Source organism: Rhinoderma darwinii, chromosome 9 (genome assembly GCF_050947455.1).
Source record: "Rhinoderma darwinii isolate aRhiDar2 chromosome 9, aRhiDar2.hap1, whole genome shotgun sequence".
NCBI classification, from domain to species: Eukaryota; Metazoa; Chordata; class Amphibia; order Anura; family Rhinodermatidae; genus Rhinoderma; species Rhinoderma darwinii.
In genome coordinates, this window is record NC_134695.1 from 89,850,705 (window position 1) to 89,871,869 (window position 21,165).

A 21,165-nucleotide genomic window follows, 5' to 3' on the forward strand; every position below is an offset into this window, starting at 1 on the left:
CACTAGACATAAGTCCAAAGGCCTCTGTCGGGATACTCAGTCTTTCCTATGGCAATATCTTATAATATTTATATTTTTATGTGGGTCAGGGTGGATATGGTACTACTTTAAAAAAAAAAAAAAAAATACATAACAGCTGCGGGAGAGTCTCCAAACAGTAATGTACTTAACTACTAAGCCATTTATCACCCACAAAAAATATTAGTGCCGTTTGGGGTCTAATTCATAAAGTTTTAATCATAAAATATCACATGGGGTTTTCCTATTGATTTAGAACTGATTATATTTAGTTGGCTTTAATGTAATGTTTCAATGGTTATTAAGAGAACAACATATGGCTAGAGCTTATTATGCATATAGAATTTAAAACAATTTTACAACAGTGTTTTTGCTAATTGATATAATTAAGTGTGTGCATCATTTTCCCTGTAGAGACCAATTAAAACATCTTCCAAATGCAACAAAGTAACAGCACCCATTGTGACAAGAGTCACTAGGTTGGTGTATATAGTTTTATGCTGCATGGTTCTACTCTATGCCATATATACCAAAATCAAGTTCAGAAGAATGCCCCCTAATGGTGCTATGCTGCACTACATCACAGAAGTTTAGGGATACTACCGGCAACAAACCATTCAATTCAGTTCAGGTAATAAAAGCATCTGATTGGAGACTACGGGAAGACTTTGATGTTAATTCCGTTGAATTCTGGACTTGGTATCGGTAGCGGAGACACCAACGTCAGGCGCTGGCTCTCCACACGTGGTGTCTCCGCTATCGATACCAAGTCCAGGATTCAACGGAATAAAGGTGGTACAAACCTTACCGGGACATTCCTAGGACACTGATGGGTGATACTCACTACATATATTTGATATTTTTGCAGATGTATTGTCTGCATTTCTGACATTGGATATCGAATACAATTTTATATGTTTGAAATCATTTGATCAGTGCTTCATTTTTTCATTTTGCTATATCCAAGGGATTGAAAGTGTAACACTAGTATCACTAGTTGAGCAATTCCCCAGAGTGCAAGTTATGGAATTGCTCTGTAAGCGATTCCCAAAAGGCAGCTGGAGACTGTCTGGATAAAGCATGCAGGTAATCCGCTACCTCAAGTCCGTCACTTTCTGACCAGCAGAGTCTAAAGCTACTCTATGGTTTTCAACAGAGCCCACCGCAAGGCAGGTTGGATTTGGCTGCATAGAACCCATTTTGCATTAACAGAATACAGTGTTGGACAGGAGTTGCAATGCAGGAAATACCAGAACGGAAAACAGACAGACAGAGGGTAAAAAGTAAATAAAGTACACAACCAGGAGAGACTGTGAGCCCTTATTCACACGACAGGGTTTCCCGGCCGGGTGACGGCCGTTCATAAAACGGCTGTCACCCAGCTGCAGTAGGAACAATAGACCCCTAATGAGGCTATTCACACGACCGATTTTTTGACGGGCCGTCAAAAAATGGGACATGCCCTATTTTCTGCCGTTCACCCAGCCGCCCGGCTCCCATAGAAGTCTATGGGACCAGGTAATACAAGGCATTCACCGGAATGTGTCACGAGTGACGGCCGTGTCTACCGTCGCTCGCTCTCTCCTCACAGTGCACTCTGTGACCGGGGATTCCACACCAGGCGAAGACAGTAATGTTCAGTGTCCATAAATGGACACAGACGACAGGGGCTTTTCCTGAAGTGGAATCACCGGCCACATGGGGATTCCCCTTCAGGAGTTGCCCCTGATGTCAATGTCCAAATATGCCCGGCCTGGAACGGATGCAAAACTAATGCAAACCGGCCAGGAAAAACGGCCGATTTTATTGGCCGACACTCGGGCTCGGTCGGGACCCTGTCGTGTGAATAAGCCCTAAGTCCAAATCAGAAAGCAAAAGAATACCAGGAGTTGCAGAGGTCAAAGCCACCAGAAGAGCAGAATGTCCAAATCAGTGAGCAAAAAGGGTTAATCTAAAGACAAAGCCGAGGTCCAGTTGCAATAATCGAAATAGTCAGGTGATACAGGGTGTAACCAGGAGCTTGATCAGATACTTGCATACACAAAGAAATTCACAAGCAACAATGGAAGAACTGACCAGACTTAAATACTCCACCCTAGAATCTGATAGGAAGAAGAGAGAGAAATGAGATTGACTCTGCAACTCAAACCAGAGCCACCCAGAAGCTAGGCTAGTAGTCATGACAATCTTAAAGAGACGGACGTTTCCTAACAGCGTCTTTTATTGCACGATCACACTCACTTGCTAGCCTAAAGCTAAGGTCAATATGTATACCTGAAAGACTTTGATGTTCACAATGACGTGAAATGATATAAAAGATAAATAGAGGGCCAAAAAAATAGTAATATCGTTATTGTTCAAATATTGAAATGAAATTACAAGACAATGAAGAACACTGCAGACAAAACTGACACTATGATGGACCAAAGGACCTAAGGGGGTGGTGCATGACACAAGGATTCGAAGAAGAGAACCAATGTGTCATGAACCAACCTTCGGGTCCTACATAAGATGTAACACACTGTATCAATTTTGCCTGAAGTGTTCATTGGTTTTTTGACCATTCCTCCTGTCATTGATGTTCTTCAGCTTGTTGTTCTTTCTCACTTCAGGGATCTCTTCTCTATATGAAGTATGTTCTTGTGAAGAACATTATATGTTGGTTTTGTAAGAGTTTGTAGTCTAGATTAGTTCCTCTTTGATCTTTCCATCTTGTTTTGCGCATGGTCCATTTCTTGCCACTTCTCTTAGATATCACTTCATTGCTCACACTTGGTGGATCATTATTACATATCTATAGAAAAAGTAAACAAAGTTTTTTCCTTTTCCACAATTTTTCTTCTACACTTTCTCTCCATCTTTCTCAGCAGGATCTTCTGTTCTTCATCTATGCTTTGACTGTAGGGTCAGGCTATTGTAATAAACAATAAATCTTTAGCTTTTGAGCTTCGTCTGAGCTTCGTCCCTTACAGAATCTCCACCTCAGCAGTAGTATACATCTGTCTGACTTTGTAGTCTGGACCGACCCTAGAAGTTAATTAGGAGCCTGCTTTTCTTTTTCTTCGTAAGTTTCGAGTGAATTTTTTTTTATGTATCAACACTTTTTGTTGTCTAAATTGTTGCACTTTGACAATTCTGGAAAAATAAAACAGAAGGGAGCGACTAGCTGGTGACAACTCCTCCTGATCACATAGAATAGCATAGCTGATCGGTGACGGACATCCGTTCCATTCTTATTCTTCCTGAACTGATCTTTGAATCAAATATCCATGCTGATAAAAGTAGCAGCTGACTACACATTTATCCCCAAATATATATTGAATGCTGTAACAATAGCCTGTTTTGGCTATGAGGCAATGAAGGACAAGGTGATGTGGAAAAGGGCAACGATAGCTCAGACAATTTGTCTTTATAGGGCTTAGAAATATCTTGGGTGGTCCTGGCCCTAATTATCCATTAGTAAGACATATTTCGGTTGTCTTTGTTGGAAAAACCCAATGCATTTGTTATTTTTTTGCAGGCCTTTTTCTAACTGACCAATGGGCTGTGGGCTCTAATTCCCGAATGGTCAGTTCACCCCTGTCACAGGGTGTCTCACTGCCAAAACCTCCAATGATTAGCTGTAATCTCTGGGGAAAAGAGTCAGGAAGTGCTCAATTCATTTGTAGCGCCACCAAAGGGGAAATAAAGCATTACACAGTTCTAATTGACATCAATGGACTGTCCATGTAATGCATGGACGTGCCGGATCCTCCAGAGATAGAGACGCTCTTTGTAGCTTCTCTCCGCTTTAAACGGTGCATGATGGTCCTTAATGGGGAAAATAAGTTTTCTAATAAGGACAACCCCTAAAAATCCTGTCTATTTTATATGTACAGAATATATATCAAAGAATAACTGTTAATTATGAATAAGGGGTTAAGTATATAAATAATTGCATTTTTATGGTACCTTAGCATATAGGGACTAACATTGTTATTTGAGGATAATAGTATGAGGTTAATTCGGCCCCTGACACTGCTGTGTGTATGTCTGTGTGGGAAGAGGGCACTTGATTCAATTGAAAGTGATTTATAGAAGACAATACCATTCAGTCTCGTACGTGACAAGTAATGAAGAGACGTTGTGCGGACACAAGGCAGGAAATGGGAAAGGGCAATGTTGAATCAGCTTTTTGTTCCTCATCCCTAGGTTATTCTCAAATTCCCATGGATGAGATTACCTTACTTGTGTGCCCTGCTATGTAATAGAAGAGTAGTTGGCAACGTATGCCCCTGAAAGCATGCTCAGAAAAATGGCCTCACACATTCACTGTGTAATAGTCTATATAAGAATGCTTTACAATTCCGAAACAAATATAAATTCCAACCTGCGACCAATCAAACCAAGCATAGCCATGGACAATTTTTTGTGCAAAACCATGTCGTGTTCATTCTGATTGCCATGGCTAGGTCCAGGGACGTCGTTTATCACAATCATTGCCGACAGTGTCCCGGTACACATGGACACACCTTATTAACAATGGGAATGGTAACGCCCAGTTGGCAGTTTATTCATACATTTCCAGGAGGAATAGCAGAGGAACAGAACAAGAGATCGTCCACTATTGTTATTTTTGCATTTGCTGACACGAACATGTCAGAAGAGCTCACATGTCCTCTTTAAAAGCAATCTGTCAGCAGTTTTGAGCCCTCAAAACCTGAAGACAGCACTTTATAGAGGAGGGAGAGGGCAATGTAACGATACCTGTTGAAAAATTGATGTTTAATTCCCCCGGCGATGCAATCGCAAGTGCCACAGAGGCGGTTCCTTGATGTTCAAGTGCTCCAGGCTCTCCTGATTGAACGCTATCAGCCCCTCTTGTCACGACTCTGGGGATATGGGCAGAGGCGTATCTAGGTTTTCTAGCACCCGGGGCAAAGATTCAGTTTGGCGCCCCCAGTGACTACATTACTGATTAGAGGCAGAATAAGGATTTACATTAAGTGACTCAAAGGTGACGATCTCAGATTCTAGTTGATATTTTTCTCTTTTCTTCTCCATCCGGTCCAGACCTCTGTGACGACTTCTCCCGGCCACAGCCCATTTCTGCAGTTTGCAACTCAGATGTCCTCAGCTTCTCACTTTTCAAACATTTCTGCCAGACACTGTGCCCCTAAATATAATAGCACCATACACTGCGCCTCTAATTATAATAGCACCATACACTGTCCCTGATTAAAATAGCACCATACTCTGCACCTCTAATTATAACAGCACCACACTGTGTCCCCCACACACCGTGCCCCCTGTAGATGGTGCCCTACATAGATCCCCCTGTAGATAGTGACCCCCATAGAGCCCCTGTAAGGTAGTGCCCCATTACAGCCTCCTGTAGATAGTGTCTCACATATAGCCACCCCTGTAAATAGTTCCCTACATATAGTCCCCATGTATATAGTGCCCCACATATAGCCCCCTCTGAAAATAGTGCCCCACGTGTAGCCCCCCTGTAGATAGTGCCCTACATATAGCCCCCTGTAGATAGTGCTCCACAAATAGCCCACCCCTGTATATAGTATCCAAAATATAGCCCACCCCTGTAGATAGTGCCCTAAATATATCTCCCACTATAAATAGTTCTCCACATATAGCCTACCCCTGTATATAGTGCCTCACATATAGCTACCCCTATAGTGCTCATATGGCCCAACCTTGTATATAGCCCCCTGTAGATATAGCCCACCCCTGTATATAGTGTCCAACATATAGCTCACCCCTGTAGATAGTGCCTTGCATATATCTCCCCCTATAAATAGTGCTCTATAGATAGAGACCCACTTTAGATAATGTCACTCACATTTTTATTAGGATAAAATAACAAAACTTTACATACTGACCTTAATCTCGTTCCCGCACCGTCTGGTGGCAATGCAGACCTGCTCTCTTCTAAGAAGGTCTGCTGGGGTTGAACGACGCAAGCGGCGCAATGACGTCATCGCGCCGCTTGCTTCATTGCAATGCGCTGATTGGCAGGGTACTATAACTTGCCCTGTCAATCAGCGCCTTTCAACGATGCAACGGGTATGGGGACCCACTAGGCCGCTCCATCGTAGCGGAGTAGCAGTGTTAGGGATCTGCCAGGTACTACGTCTAGGTATACTCCTGGGATTAATTAATCCACACCTGAGGCCAGACCTGTTTGACTGACACCATCTCCCACCAACCAAGGTGGCAGGCTCAGGAGTGGGAGAGCCTATCGCGGCCTGGTCAGTCGGAGTTAGCTCCGCCCCCTGTCCTTTATTACCTGCCGTGTTCTCTTCCTCAGTGCTTGTAATTCTTCTGGATTCCTGGCCTCACTGCTGCTTGCTCCAGCCTTCTTCTGCCGTGCTTCTGCCTTGCTGCAGTTCCGCTTAACCTGCTTTGCTTTGCCCCTGGCTTGCTTCCTTCTCCGTGCTCACTTTGGTATACTCCACTTCATCCTGGTCCTGACTACTCATTCACCGCTCTGTTTCCTCGCGGCGTTCCGTGGCTACTGCCCCTTCCCTTGCGTGTTCCCTGTTTGTTCTCCCGTGCACTTAGACAGCGTAGGGACCGCCGCCCAGTTGTACCCCGTCGCCTAGGGCGGGTCGTTGCAAGTAGGCAGGGACAGGGCGGTGGGTAGATTAGGGCTCACTTTCCCTTCACCTCCTTCCTGCCATTACATAATTACAAGCCCCTACCTAGTCTACCATTTCTCCTACGCTGACGCTATCATGGACCCCCTTGAGACCCTGACCCAGCAGATGCAGGGCCTCTCCCTACAGGTCCAGGCCCTGGCCCAGAGGGTCAACCAGGGTGACGCTGCTTTAGTAGTACCCCTCACCTCACCTTTAGAACCTGACCTCAAGTTACCTGACCGGTTCTCAGGGGACCGTAAGACGTTTCTCTCCTTCCGGGAGAGTTGCAGACTGTATTTCCGCCTAAAACCCCACTCCTCAGGTTCCGAGAACCAGCGGGTGGGTATCATCATATCCCGACTCCAGGAAGGGCCCCAAGAGTGGGCCTTCTCCTTGGCTCCTGACGCCCCTGAACTTTCCTCCGTTGATCGTTTTTTCTCTGCCCTCGGACTCATTTACGACGAGACTGACAGGACTGCTTTAGCCGAGAGTCAGCTGGTGACCTTACGTCAGGGTAGGAGACCGGTTGAGGAATACTGTTCTGATTTTAGAAAGTGGTGCGTAGCTTCTCGGTGGAACGATCCGGCCCTAAGGTGCCAGTTTAGGTTAGGTTTATCTGACGCCCTGAAGGATCTGCTGGTTAGCTACCCCTCTTCTGACTCCCTTGACCAGGTTATGGCCCTAGCAGTACGACTTGACCGACGTCTCAGGGAACGTCAGCTTGAACGCTTCAATGTGCTCCCCTCTGACTTTTCTGCGATCCCCCCCGAGGTCCCGTCTCCTCGCCCCTCCACGGAGGACTCGGAGGTACCTATGCAACTCGGGGCCTCCATGTCCCCTCGACAACGTAGGGAGTTTCGCAGAATGAATTGTCTCTGCTTCTACTGTGGGGACGACAAGCATCTACTGAACACCTGTCCCAGGCGCAAGAATAAGAAGCCGGAAAACTTCCGCGCCTAAGTGATCATCGGGGAGGTCACTTGGGCGCACAGGTATTTCCCGTTAATGTGAAACGCAATAAAATTTTGCTTCCCTTTCAGGTCTCGTTTCCTGGCCGGTCTGCCACGGGCAGTGCTTTCGTGGATTCTGGCTCATCTGCTAATATCATGTCTGTGGAATTTGCTATGTCTCTAAAGATGCCTTTTATTGATTTACCTTATCCTATCCCGGTAGTGGGTATCGACTCAACTCCCCTTGCTAATGGTTATTTTACTCAGCATACTCCTGTTTTTGAACTCCTGGTTGGCTCCATGCATTTGGAGCAGTGCTCTGTACTGGTGATGCAGGGATTATCGTCTGATCTGGTATTAGGTCTTCCCTGGTTGCATAATCCCACGTTTGATTGGAATACTGGGGATCTCACCAAATGGGGTAGTGAATGTCTTATGTCATGTCTTTCTGTTAACTCTATTTCTCCCCGGGAGGAGGTAAACACGCTTCCTGAGTTTGTTCAGGACTTCGCCGATGTGTTTTCTAAGGAGGCCTCCGAGGTGTTGCCCCCCCCATAGAGATTACGATTGCGCCATCGATTTGGTGCCTGGTGCCAAGCTTCCTAAGGGTAGGATATTTAATCTTTCATGTCCTGAACGTGAAGCTATGAGGGTGTATATCCAAGAATGCCTGGCCAAGGGTTTCATTCGCCCCTCGACTTCTCCTGTAGGTGCTGGCTTCTTCTTCGTGGGGAAGAAGGATGGTGGTCTTAGGCCGTGCATTGATTATCGTAACCTGAATAAGGTCACCGTAAGGAACCAGTACCCACTTCCTTTGATTCCGGATCTTTTTAATCAGGTTCAGGGAGCCCAATGGTTTTCTAAGTTCGATCTACGGGGGGCATATAACCTTATCTGCATCAAAGAGGGGGATGAGTGGAAAACTGCATTCAACACACCCGAGGGTCATTTCGAATACCTGGTCATGCCCTTTGGGTTGTGTAATGCCCCTGCTGTCTTCCAGAATTTTATTAATGAAATCCTGAGAGATTACCTGGGTAATTTTCTTGTAGTGTACCTTGATGACATACTGGTGTTTTCCAAGGACTGGTCCTCCCACGTGGAGCATGTCAGGAAGGTGCTCCAGGTCCTTCGGGAGAATAATCTGTTTGCTAAGACTGAAAAATGTGTCTTTGGGGTACAGGAGATACCATTTTTAGGGCAAATCCTCACTCCTCATGAATTCCGCATGGACCCTGCCAAGGTTCAGGCTGTGGCGGAATGGGTCCAACCTGCCTCCCTTAAGGCGTTACAGTGTTTTTTAGGGTTCGCCAACTATTACAGGAGATTTATTGCCAACTTCTCGGTCGTCGCTAAGCCTCTTACGGACCTTACTCGCAAGGGTGCTGATGTCCTCCATTGGCCCCTTGAGGCCGTCCAGGCCTTTGAGACCCTCAAGAAGTGCTTTATCTCGGCCCCCGTGCTGATTCAGCCCAACCAAGAGGAGCCATTTATTGTGGAGGTTGACGCATCCGAGGTGGGAGTGGGGGCCGTTTTGTCCCAGGGTACCAGCTCCCTCACCCATCTCCGCCCCTGTGCTTACTTCTCTAGGAAGTTTTCGCCCACGGAGAGTAACTATGATATTGGCAACCGCGAACTTCTAGCCATTAAATGGGCTTTTGAAGAGTGGCGGCACTTCCTGGAGGGGGCCAGACACCAGGTAACGGTCCTTACGGATCACAAGAATCTGGTTTTCCTAGAATCGGCCCGGAGGCTTAATCCTAGACAAGCTCGGTGGGCACTATTCTTTACCAGATTTAATTTCTTGGTTACCTATAGGGCTGGGTCCAAGAATATTAAGGCTGATACTCTGTCACGTAGTTTCATGGCCAATCCTCCTTCCGAGAAGGATCCTGCTTGTATTTTACCCCCTGGTATAATCGTTTCTGCCACGGATTCTGATTTAGCTTCTGATATCGCGGCTCATCAGGGTGCAGCTCCCGGGAACGTCCCTGGGGACAAACTGTTTGTTCCCCTGCAATACCGGCTAAGGGTACTCAGGGAAAACCATGACTCCGCTCTATCTGGTCATCCTGGCATCTTGGGCACCAAACACCTCATTACCAGAAACTATTGGTGGCCTGGGTTGCCTAAAGACGTTAGGGCTTACGTCGCCGCTTGTGAGGTTTGCGCTAGGTCCAAAACCCCTAGGTCCCGACCTGTGGGCCTACTACGTTCCTTGCCCATTCCCTAGAGACCTTGGACCCATATCTCCATGGATTTTATCACCGATTTGCCTCCATCTCAGGGCAAGTCGGTGGTGTGGGTGGTAGTAGACCGCTTCAGCAAGATGTGCCACTTTGTGCCCCTTAAGAAGCTACCTAACGCCAAGACGTTAGCTTCTTTGTTTGTGAAACACATCCTGCGTCTCCATGGGGCCCCAGTCAATATCGTTTCTGACAGAGGGGTACAATTTGTTTCCTTATTTTGGAGAGCTTTTTGTAAAAAGTTGGAGATTGATCTGTCCTTCTCCTCCGCCTTCCATCCCGAAACTAATGGCCAAACGGAAAGGACTAACCAATCCCTGGAACAATATTTAAGGTGTTTCATCTCTGACTGTCAATTCAATTGGGTCTCATTCCTTCCCCTTGCTGAATTTTCCCTGAATAACCGGGTCAGTAACTCGTCAGGGGTCTCCCCGTTTTTCTGTAATTTCGGGTTTAACCCAAGGTTCTTCTCCGTTTCCCCTGGTTGTTCCAATAATCCTGAGGTAGAGGATGTTCATCGGGAACTGTGCACTGTCTGGGCCCAGGTTCAGAAGAACCTAGAGGCGTCCCAGAGCGCATAAAAGATTCAGGCGGATAGTAGACGTTCTGCTAACCCCCGGTTTGTCATCGGGGATTTGGTCTGGTTGTCGTCCAGGAACTTGCGCTTTAAGGTCCCGTCCAGGAAGTTTGCTCCCCAATTTATTGGACCTTATAAGATCATTGAAGTCCTCAACCCTGTATCCTTCCGTCTGGAGCTGCCCCCATCCTTTCGCATACATGACGTCTTCCATGACTCCCTCCTTAAACGCTGCCCCCCTCCTGGTCCCCCTCGAGGAAACCTCCTGTTCCCGTTCTCACCCCTGAGGGGGTGGAATTCGAGGTGGCCAAGATTATGGACAGTAGGATGGTCCAGGGCTCCCTCCAGTACCTGGTCCATTGGAGAGGATACGGGCCGGAGGAGAGGACTTGGGTACCTGCCCGTGATGTTCACGCTGGGGTATTGATCAGGAGGTTCCACCTTCTCTTCCCTACTAAACCGGGTCCTCTTAGTAAGGGTCCGGTGGCCCCTCATAAAAGGGGGAGTACTGTTAGGGATCTGCAAGGTACTACATCTAGGTATACTCCTGGGATTAATCAATCCACACCTGAGGCCAGACCTGTTCGACTGACACCATCTCCCACCAAACAGGGTGGCAGGCTCAGGAGTGGGAGAGCCTATCGCGGCCTGGTCAGTCGGAGTTAGCTCCGCCCCCTGTCCTTTATTACCTGCCGTGTTCTCTTCCTCAGTGCTTGTAATTCTTCTGGATTCCTGGCCTCACTGCTGCTTGCTCTAGCCTTCTTCTGCCGTGCTTCTGCCTTGCTTTGCTTTGCCCCTGGCTTGCTTCCTTCTCCGTGCTCACTTTGGTATACTCCACTTCATCCTGGTCCTGACTACTCATTCACCGCTCCGTTTCCTCGCGGCGTTCCGTGGCTACTGCCCCTTCCCTTGCGTGTTCCCTGTTTGTTCTCCCGTGCACTTAGACAGCGTAGGGACCGCCGCCCAGTTGTACCCCGTCGCCTAGGGCGGGTCGTTGCAAGTAGGCAGGGACAGGGCGGTGGGTAGATTAGGGCTCACTTTCCCTTCACCTCCTTCCTGCCATTACAAGCAGCTGGCCAAAGTACAGTCAATGCAAGTCTATAGAACTGGAGTACCTGTATAGAAGTTCAGACAGACATGAGACGTAGCAGACACTTTGGCGTGGCAGATGATAATAGGCGTGGCAGATGACATGTGGCACAGAGGATAAACTCGACTCCAACACTAGACTTCGCTCAGGAACAAACACAATTACTAGATACGGGATACAAGAAGCAGGATATGGGGACAATGGGAACAGGATACATGTAAGGGACAATTTGCTAGACGAACATGGGTAGACACAACAATGCCCAGGCAAGGAGAAAGAGGGCAGAGTCCTTTTTATAGTTCCTGGTTAGCTGGGATAGGATGGTAGAGATTTTCCTGGTGCGCACGCTGGCCCTTTAAGGCCAGGAGCAAGCGCGCACGTTAGCAGCAGCCAAGGGCAGTACAGTGTGCTGGCGTTTCAGAGGAGGCAATGCCGGCAGTCCGCGACCGAGGCCATTACACCTTTCCTCTGCGGTGAGTGACGAATCTAGCGGTCTCCTGATTGAACGCAGTGCCGGGGGCATTATACGTAAATTTCTCGGTCCTACAACTTGCATGACCGACGCAACAAGTATCGGTACACTGCGCTCCCCCTCCTCTATATAGCACTGTCAGCAGTTTTGAGGTTAGCACTTCTGACAGGTTCCCTTTAAAGGGGTTGTCTAATCATGCATACATACACTTTAATATGGGAGCTTCTGCGACGATCAGATGATTTTGACTGTGGAATCTATGGCCACCCAGACAAATGTAGTATTACATTACAGCCATTTAGATAAATGGCCATCCATATAATACATGGACAGACCTAAGTTGGCCAGAGCGAGAGCCGCTGCTTGTTTTCCCCCTCTATGACATCCTTATGCCCTAATAGGGTGTATGTACAGGGGTTGTCCCAAACCCCTTTAACTATCAAAAATATCTAGAACTGGACAATCCTTTTTAGATTAAATTCGACCTGTGATCGGCTCTGATCGCTAAGGGAAGGTGCGTTCAGCCACTTAGTTCCCCTGCAGGCGAATACGTAGTATTACATGGAGCCTACTGAAACGAATGGGCAATTAACTCTGCCAGATCAGGAGAAACTTTTTGCAGTGGCCGTCCTCACTGGCTAATAGAGAGGGGTAGCGAGGGGGAGACCCATAAATAATGAGCATATGGTAAGGGGTTTTCAGATTAGGATTATGTGAAAAATATTGAACCTTCTTCCATATCCAGATACAGGATCATGAAAGAAAATTCCTAAAATTCTAATTGCTGCTATACATTCACCATCTGATACTAAGACGGGGGTGAGGGGGTTCACAAAATGTTTTTTTTATTTCTTTGTAGTAATTTTCTGATCTATATCTTCTGTCAGTCAGCAAAAAAAAAAATGTTCATTGTGTGCGCTCATGTTTTCACTGGATATATGGAGTGCGTGCGCATGATTTGTATACATGGTACGGCATCGGCAGCCATGAATACATTAGTTTTTCAAGGCATTGTGAGCACAACATTGTTCAAACAGTACAGCCCTGAACGCCATTGTACAAATTGTTCTTTTTTTAGCTTCTTTTGTTCTGAAACTTCAAATGTTCGTAGAAAATGAAAATGAAGTGTATAAAAACAGAGACTCGGAAGACGACCGCAGAACAGACAGTATCTTGACACAAAACAGAGAGATGTCTCGTACAAGTTTCCAAGATTCAACGTCTTGTCTTTCCAGAACTTTATACAAATGGCAAATAGAATTATAATAATGGAAGATCACGTGCGCCTGAGCTCTGTACATCAGGAAAACAGATTAACGCAACCCTTCAATCAATACCAATAAATCCGTCTCTGGGACTCGAAAATCATAATTCGGAATTTTTTTTAATTTATTGTCGTTGCTATGGAAACCTTCAATAAAAATGACCTTTTCCGGTTTAATAAAAGTGGATTCGTGTCACGTTTTATGCATTTTCTGAGTTGCACAGAAAATTGGGTGCAAGTATATGAGTGAAATAATATGGAGTTGAAAAAGAAACATATCATAGATCCAGGTATTATAAATCTGTATATGTAGCAGAACAGACGTAAGGCGTGGGAATATAAGGAAATATCTCCATATTATTATACTATATTTTGTTACACTGCTGCTTGGATCTCCAGAACAATGACACACTGACACTTGGGGTGCAGGATAATAATACACGGATACTTGGGGTACAGGATAATGATACACTGACACTTGGGGTACAGGATAATGACACACTGACACTTGGGGTACAGGATAATGACACACTGACACTTGGGGTACAGGATAATGACACACTGACACTTGGAGTACAGGTTAATGACACACTGACACTTGGGGTACAGGATAATAATACACTGACACTTGGGGTACAGGATAATAATACACTGACACTTGGGGTACAGGATAATGATACACTGACACTTGGGGTACAGGGTAATGATACACTGACACTTGGGGTACAGGATAATGATACACTGACACTTGGGGTACAGGATAATGACACACTGACACTTGGAGTACAGGTTAATGACACACTGACACTTGGGGTACAGGATAATAATACACTGACACTTGGGGTACAGGATAATGATACACTGACACTTGGGGTACAGGATAATGACACACTGACACTTGGGGTACAGGATAATGACACACTGACACTTGGAGTACAGGTTAATGACACACTGACACTTGGGGTACAGGATAATAATACACTGACACTTGGGGTACAGGATAATAATACACTGACACTTGGGGTACAGGATAATGATACACTGACACTTGGGGTACAGGATAATGACACACTGACACTTGGGGTACAGGATAATGACACACTGACACTTGGGGTACAGGATAATGACACACTGACACTTGGAGTACAGGTTAATGACACACTGACACTTGGGGTACAGGATAATAATACACTGACACTTGGGGTACAGGATAATGATACACTGACACTTGGGGTACAGGGTAATGATACACTGACACTTGGGGTACAGGATAATGATACACTGACACTTGGGGTACAGGATAATGATACACTGACACTTGGGGTACAGGATAATGATACACTGACACTTGGGGTACAGGACAATGACACACTGACACTTGGGGTACAGGATAATGACACTGACACTTGGGGTACAGGATAATGACACTGACACTTGGGGTACGGGATAATGATACACTGACACTTGGGGTACAGGATAAGGATACACTGACACTTGGGGTACAGCATAATGACACGGACACTTGGGGTACAGGATAATGATACAATGACACTTGGGGTACAGAATAATGATACACTGACACCTGGGGTACAGGATAATGATACACTGACACTTGGGGTAAGGGATAATGACACACTGACACTTGGGGTACAAGATAATGATACACTGACACTTGGGGGACAGGATAATGACACTGACACATGGGGTACAGGATAATGATACACTGACACTTGGGGTAAGGGATAATGACACACTGACACTTGGGGTACAGGTTAATGATGCACTGACACTTGAGGTAGCATAATGCTGATACAATGTTGCCAAAACTCTATTTATCATTGTTTTATTGTTCTGTAACATCCACCAGCTAGAGTACCATTGTTTAGGCCTTATTCACATGGACGTGTCCGTTTTGCGCGCGCAAAAGCTCTGTGTGTCATCAGCATATGGTGCGCGGCTGCGTGATTTTCACGCAGCCGGCATCATTATGACACTCTGTTTTTATGTTTACAAACAGAAACGCACGAGGTGCTTTTCTGTTTTCATTCATTTATTTTACTACTGTAGCGTGCATCACGCGCGGCACCAGGAAGTGCTTTCGGGTGCCGAGCGTGATTTGCACGTACCCATTGATTTCAATGGGTGCGTACTGCGCGAAACAAGGGCAAGTATAGGACATGTCGTGAGTTTCACGCAGCACGCATGTGCTGCGTGAAAATCACTGACAGTCTGAACGGCCCAATTCACTAACATACGTCTGTGCGACACGCGTGAAAATCACGGACGTATAACACGTTCGTGTGAATAAGGCCTTACTGTGTTATTTTTCTGTGTGCCTCCATAGTTAGAGTATAATTTTTCTCAGACCCCAGTTCTTTAGATCTTTTTTCCCTGACTGACCATTTGCCCTTTTTAAGCACAGTTCTGCCCACTGCCATTAGGGTTGTATTCAGACTGTGCAATTATTGATTGTTTTTTGACAAATACCTGACATGCAGTTTAAAAAAAAGTCTGGATTAATCATTACAGAAAAAATAAAATAAACTTGTAAAAAAATAACGGTTTAGCAGTTCTCCCGAAAAATGTGATGGCACAGGTAACTACTGCAAATACTTTCCAAAGTGCGGAGGACAAACTACTGTCATACTGCGGTAACCATTTACTGCCATCTTATACCTACTGTCAACTGGTGTAGTAATGACTCTATAGTAAGCGCACTAATACACCAGGCCCCCTCAGGGCCACTTGCAGGAAGATATTCATATACGCAGTGCTGGCAAGCTTACCCATCGCAAGGGCAAAGAAATAACTCTGTTCTTGCAGGGTCCAGAATGTATTCATGACAAGGAAAGATTTTCTCTCTCCTAGGACCTATTCTAACACCTGCAGTCAGCTGCGATCAGGATATGGTAGTAAAATGCAGGTGCTGGTGATCTGCAACATGTACCTAATGCGTGAGAGCCTCCAGACTGCCCCCTAATGGCAGATGAAACAAGGATCAGGCATGTTGGAATACAACCCACCCCATCCTTTATGCAGCCTCTCCCCAATGGAATAAATATGCGTGGTCAGCCGAGCTCAGCGTGCATGTTTATAGGGAGGTTGGGGTAGATATGCAAGTTCAGCCAGCCGTTATCTGCTTGAGACTGCTACTCTGTCCCTCCTCTATGCTTTACACTGCAGCTCTGTTTGTTCAGCACATGCTCACTGATATAACAGTAGACAATGTCCCACACGTGTCTATATAACCATTTCCCTCCTTAGTTCCACGTTTTTCTCTCTACCTATAAGGGTATGTTCACACGGCCTATTTTCGGACGTAAAAGCCCGAAAAACTGACGAAAATCGGAAGCAGAACGCCTCCAAACATCTACCTATTGATTTCAATGGAACATAACGCTGTTTTTCCCATTGAAATCAATGGGCAGATGTTTGGAGGCGTTCTGCCTAAGGGTATGTGCACACACAAAATCAAAAACGTCTGAAAATACGGAGCGGTTTTCAAGGGACACAGCTCCTGATTTTCAGACGTTTTTTAAGCTACTCACGATACCCCGTATTTCCCATTGAAATCGATGGGCAGATGTTTGGAGACGTTCTGCTTCTGTTTTTTCAAGCATTTTTTTAGGCGTAAACGCCCTGAAATACGCCGGAAAACACTCGGTGTGAACATACCCTAATAATAAGACGCTCTTATTCCTTCTGATAAGAATATTTTCTCTCCTTTTTGCAACAACTTACTTTTTGACAGGTAGCGTCATGCGTAGACCCGTATATTGATCATCTTTGTGTTGTCATAATTGCATTTGCAGGTCCACTGAGCCGTGGGAACATGAATGCCGCTCTGCGATTACAAATCAATACATCAGAGAGAGAAAATAAGTTTTTTTGAACTTGGTAACAGAAATACAATGAGAGCTGTAAGTATGGAGGAGTCAGCGTCTCTCCCCAGTGTAATGTGGCTGATAACATAGAATACTAGTAACTGCTTAGCTACAGAGCAATCAAAGTAACAGAAAAACTCCAGTCATTACATAATAGGACCCTCTGCTGCCCCCTAGAGGACACCGGTGACAATTGGCGTAAAGGTATTGGAAAATATTGGGGAAGTCGCAAATTGTGGCGTAGTTTTGCAACTTTTTACTTCTCTCGATGCTTTCTGAAAGTGGCGAGAAAAGGGGCGGGGTTTAGGGCAGGGACGTGGCCTCCGCAGACCGACTGATTTACCAGAAATTGTCAAAAGCTATTTCGCAAATCTAGGCGTAGATTTGTATTTCTGTTGAACAGCCATTCAAAGACGCGTAAAATGTATTCAAAGGTGTATATTTGCCACCAACATAGATTGGCTTAAGACTGGCGGCCACAGTGTCCCCCATAACAGTGACAGACAGAGTGCACCCATAACAGTGACAGACACAGTGCTCCCATTAGTGACAGCCACATTGCACCCATAACATTGACAGTCACAGTGTCCCCGTAGCATTGACAGTCACAGTGCCCCCATAACATTGACAATCACAGTGCCACCATAGCATTGACAGTCACAGTGCTGATTTAAGAGAACCAGCCACAGGGCCTTCGTAACAGTGCCAACAACATTGTCATAGTCATTATAGTTACTACTTTTATGTGTAACAAGGCGGTCTTGTGGTACCCAGCTGGTGTCCCTTTTAAGGCATGTTCACACGTGGCATATTCACTCACTGAATATTTTCCGTCCGTATTTGCGACCGGAAAATATGTAGCATATTACAACAGCTTCAACAAATCTCCTCCAGACGTTGCAAAAAAATCCGGCACAGAATCCGTGCCTAAATCCACAGCAAGTCAATTTATGATGCGGATTTGCTGCGCATTTCTTGCAGAATTTCCCTATTAAGTTCAATGGAAAAGTCAAATTTCGCAAAACAAATGCCACTGTTTGCGATATTTGCTGCGATTACGCTGCTCTGTGTCCATGCTCCCCCTGTGATGACATTTCATCACATGTGACACCAGCAGCCAATCACAAGCTGCAGCGGTCACATGGGAAAAATGTCAACACAGGAGGGCGCCTGGACACAGAGCAGCCAGAAGAGAAGGGACACGTTGCTATGGCAACTCTAGAAAAAGGTATAGGCTTTTTTTCTGGCATCCGTTTTCCGTATCGGTCAATCCAGCCAAATATACGCACCAAATGAAAGCACCATTTGGTGCGAAGATTCTGACGGATTTCTCTGCGTGTTCTGGATAAGATACGCTGAGGACTATTCCGTAGCGTATCCGACAAGTGTGAACATACCCTTCCTCTTACCCGCATATCCATCCTTAGTCAGTACTGATCACTGCTACAAATTGGTTGGATCATGATATTGGGCAAGCCATCATACCAGTCTAAGGCTGGATTCACACGAGCATGTTACGTCCGTAATGGACGGAACGTATTTCGACCGCAAGTCCCGGACCGAACACAGTGCAGGGAGCCGGACTCCTAGCATCATAGTTATGTACGACGCTAGGAGTCCCTGCCTCGCTGCCGGACAACTGTCCCGTACTGTAATCATGTTTTCAGTACAGGACAGTAGTTCCACGGAGAGGCAGGGACTCCTAGCGTCGTACATAACTATGATGCTAGGAGCCCGGCTCCCTGCAGTGTGTTCGGTCCGGGACTTGCGGCCGAAATACGTTCCGTCCATTACGGACGTAACATGCTCGTGTGAACCCAGCCTTAGGGTATGTGCACACGACCTCTTTTCAGACGTAATGGAGGCGTTTTACGCCACGAATTATGCCTGTAAAGACGGCTCCAATACGTCAACAAACATCTGCCCATTGCTTGCAATGGGTCTTACGATGTTCTGTGCAGACGAGCTGTCATTTTACGTGTCGCTGTCAAAAGACGGCACGTAAAATTACGCCCGCGGCAAAGAAGTGCAGGACACTACTTGGCACGTCATTGGAGCCGTTTTTCATTGACTCCAATGAAGAACTGCTCCAAAGTACATCCGTAAAAGACGCCGCGAAAAACACGAGTGCATGCAAAAACGTCTGAAATTCTGGAGCTGTTTTCTCCAGAAAACAGCTCCGTAATTTCAGACGTATTTGGCGTTGTCGCGTGCACATACCTTTACCTGACACATCACAGACTATATAGATTTTTTGCTTGTTCCATTTCCACTTCTTTTCCCATTGCAGTAGCCTGGAAGAAGTTAATTAACTGGTGTTATAAAAATCCTTTAACATCAATTATGCATTTCAGCAGGTGACTGTAGCTCCGATGTAAGACGGGAAGTATAACAGGATAGAAACACACTATGAAATGTAACAGGTTGACAGAATTCCGCTAATTAGTAAGATGTAGCCGAATATTCATTCTTCTTTCTTAAAGGAAACCTAATCTAACCCAAAGACATTAGCTGTAGATTTGCATTCCTTCTGGTAATATAAATCCGAAAACCATTCTTGTGTTCAGCTCTGGGCATCAACTATGAAGCCTATAACCATATAAAGCCCAGATCTCATATTCTCTTTACCCCGGGGAGGCCTTTTCCTGTGCTCATTATTGCTACCTGCTGAGTAATGCATTTTATATGACCGTGAGGAGTGGGGGAAGGGAAATGAAAACTGGTCTGGGCACATATCTGGCTCAAAAAGGAGTTGTCACCCGTCAATGCCCATTCAGCCGCTGGTGTGATTTGGAACTGCCCAATATAACCACATATAATTCCATTCACCTATTGTATTGAAAAACCAAGTTGGATAACCTTACACTACCATCATATAGACTAAGAAAAACGTGGGCAATTAATGTAGCTTATAGCATGTAAACAATTGTTTTTGGAATGGGGATGGTAAGAACGCTTTATCGTGGGGGCAAATTGTTGCAGTAGAAAACTACACCCCCCCCCCCCCCCCACCATTATTTGTCTACAATGGAGACCAAGCAGGCTAAACCCAACCTCATAAATTGGTGACACTCATTATAAAACTCCACTCATGGAAAGATCTACTTGCTAGATGGGTCCCTTGGCAATAACCTGATCACAAAGTTCCCCCCCTGCTGTGATCCCTAGCGATCAGCTGTGGTCAAAGGGGAAACCTGTCAGTAAGTGTTTTATTACCCTGCAGCACCATCACAGGGGAAATTAGGTATTACACTGTGCCCATTCACATCAATGGGTTGTCTGTGTAATGCAGGACAGGCCAGGTCTTTCAGAGCAAGATACACTCTTTGTAGCCGTTCTCCACTCTGGCCAAGAAATGACGATCCTGAACAGAGGACCCCCTTCTATTAACTCAGAATTTTCTAATAGGGTACAGGAAAAGGGGTTTCCTAACGTAGACAATCCCTTTAAGGACTTGCAGACAAAAAACTATGTGCTTTTTCTTTTGTTAGGTTTAGGATAATTTTAAATAGAGATCCCCTTTAAGAAAAAAGACACCTTTAAATACATTTCCTACTAATGAGTGACCCGGGTCAGAGGACAGAGAATAAAGTGATGGAGTCTGACAGATTGAGACAGGGAGCATAAAAAAGACTAAATACACCTGCAAAGAGATTTTCTAAACTTTTGATTAACTACACCTATTCCACCAAAGCAAACATAAAATTAAGGCCTTGGCTCTACAATTAGTTTGTACAGGAAATAAATGTGTCACCTACTTTTAACTCCCCTCGTTATCACCTGCAGTATAACAGAGCCGAGTTTTCAATAAGATTCACAGAGTGTGTCTCGCACTTAAATACGCTGTGCAGTTTAATGGGCCGGTGACCAATGGTAAGAGACAAGGCTGAAATTTAGGGACTCAATTTCTTGACACTCCCAGCAATTCACTTGGAGAAAATGACTTTATCTCTCTGCACTTCTCGTTATCCAGCTGCAATTTGGGACTAATAACACTTCTTTGCTCTTTTATCCTCGGTGAAGGCT

General features: G+C 45.5%; 1 protein-coding gene across 1 annotated transcript in view; it reads right to left on the minus strand.

Moving 5' to 3' along the window:
• PEPD (peptidase D) overlaps positions 1-17,031 on the minus strand; it is a 297,439-nt gene extending 280,408 nt beyond the window's left edge. The window contains exon 1 of the mRNA XM_075838450.1: positions 16,997-17,031. Coding sequence (XP_075694565.1) covers positions 16,997-17,016 — 20 coding nt within the window. The 5' untranslated portion in view covers positions 17,017-17,031. The remainder of the gene's footprint in view (positions 1-16,996) is intronic.
• Between the last annotated feature and the right edge of the window lie 4,134 nt (positions 17,032-21,165).